Source organism: Haliotis cracherodii, unplaced genomic scaffold (genome assembly GCF_022045235.1).
Source record: "Haliotis cracherodii isolate W230 unplaced genomic scaffold, xgHalCrac1.p SCAF_4, whole genome shotgun sequence".
Taxonomy (NCBI): domain Eukaryota; kingdom Metazoa; phylum Mollusca; class Gastropoda; order Lepetellida; family Haliotidae; genus Haliotis; species Haliotis cracherodii.
Window position 1 is genome coordinate 69,289,430 of NW_027266297.1, and position 1,831 is coordinate 69,291,260.

The following is a 1,831-nucleotide window of genomic DNA, read 5'->3' on the forward strand; positions in this document are numbered from 1 at the left end:
GTCTGGCAATTACTTCAGCTGCTATCTGATGTGCGGAACAATAGGGGGAAAATAGCGGAACAATAGCTGAACAATAGGGGAACAAAAGTGGACCAACAACGGAATGGGGAATTAAGATCTGGGAAGCTTTGATTCTTGTCATCAACAAGCCTTTTGACACTTATCACAAATAACAGAACCGTTAATGAGGATACTGGAATCTGAGTTATTTCCCCTTTCACAAGGTCGTTGGTGATTTTATACGTACTTCCTGCATGTATAGGAACTGGTAAGGAGTTTATCTATATACAAATCATCTATTTTCATTGCTCATGTAATAATGGGACTGAACCTGGTTACAGGCGGCAGAGATCGACGTCGTCACGTGACCGCCTCCATAAGCCCCACCTGGAGGGGGGGACGCGTACCTTACAGATCATTAAAGACAACGTAAAGCTCTTGGGGACTCTAGTAATAATTCATAAATAACACAATTGCCTTTTTAAAGGGTGGGAGGAGGGGATGAGGGCAAGGGTGGGTGGGAAGACTGAGGTTGGCAGCTAGAGGGAGGGGTTTGTTGTTTTGTTTGTTTGTTTTTTTTTGGGGGGGGAACTGAGGGTGGAAGCTGGAGGGAGGGGTTTGGGGGGAGACTGAGGGTGGAAGCTTTAGGGAGGGGGTTGGTGGAGACTGAGGGTGGAAGCAGGAGGGGGGGGGCTGAGGGTGGAAGCAGGAGGGAGATTTTTGTTTGGGGGGGGACAGGGTGGAAGCTGGAGGGAGGGTTGGGGTGAGACTGAGGGTGGAAGCTGGAGTGGGGGTTGGGGGGGGGGGGGGGACTGAGGGTGGAAGCTGGAGTGGGGGTTTGGGGGGGGAGACTGAGGATGGAAGCTGGAGGGAGGGGGTTGATGGGGGGAGACTGAGGGTGGAAGCTGGAGGGAGAGGGGTGGGGGAGACTGAGGGTGGAAGCAGGAGGTATGGGGTTGGGGAAGACTGAGGTGGAAGCAGGAGGGGGGTGGGAGACTGAGGGTGGAAGCTGGAGTGGTGTTGGGGGAGACTGAGGGTGGAAGCAGGAGTGGGGTGGGGGGGAGACTGAGGATGGAAGCTGGAGTGGGGGTGGGGGGAGACTGAGGGTGCAAGCTGGAGGGAGGGTTTGGGGGGGGGGGGAGACCGAGGGTGGGAGCTGGAGGGAGGGTTTGGGGGGGGGGAGACCGAGGGTGGGAGCTGGAGGGAGGGTTTGGGGGGGGAGACTGAGGGTGGAAGCTGGAGGGAGAGTTGGGGGGGGAGACTGAGGGTGGTAGTTGGAGGGAGGGTTGGGGGGGAGACTGAGGGTGGAAGTTGGACGTAGGATGTGGGGGTGGGGTGGGAGACTGAGGGTGGGAGTTGGATGTAGGATGTGTGGGTGGGTTTTGGAGACTGAGGGTGGGAGCTGGACGTAGGATGTGGGGGTGGGGTGAGAGACTGAGGGTGGAAGCTGGATGGAGGGTTGGGGGTGGGGGGGGACTGAGGGTGGGATCTGGGGGAGGCGGGTACCTGCGGACAGCCGACTGACATGGATACAATATGGCACTGACCGCTACAGCCATACAAGCAATATGTCCACCCCCATGTCAATCAGGGAGGGCGGGTGTTCCTTCAGTGTGCGGGCACCCGGTGTCAACAAGTCACTCACGATGTGCCACTGGATACGGTTGGAATAATAGTAGTAATCAGTCTAACCTCATTTCCAATTAACCCTTGCTAACAGAACTGATTCTTCTGTTTACTAACAGCGATATTAAAGAACCTGCCACAACCGCCATCAGACCGCCATAGTGTTAATGACATGGACATAATTTGCAATGGTACAAAAGAGCGG

The 1,831-nt window shown here is 55.5% G+C and overlaps 1 protein-coding gene across 1 annotated transcript; it reads right to left on the bottom strand.

Moving 5' to 3' along the window:
* Positions 1 to 447: 447 nt before the first annotated feature.
* Positions 448 to 1,527, bottom strand: LOC139479631 (uncharacterized). The gene has a single exon (XM_071262472.1). The coding sequence runs from the start codon at positions 1,525 to 1,527 to the stop codon at positions 448 to 450; it is 1,080 nt and encodes a 359-aa protein (XP_071118573.1).
* Between the last annotated feature and the right edge of the window lie 304 nt (positions 1,528 to 1,831).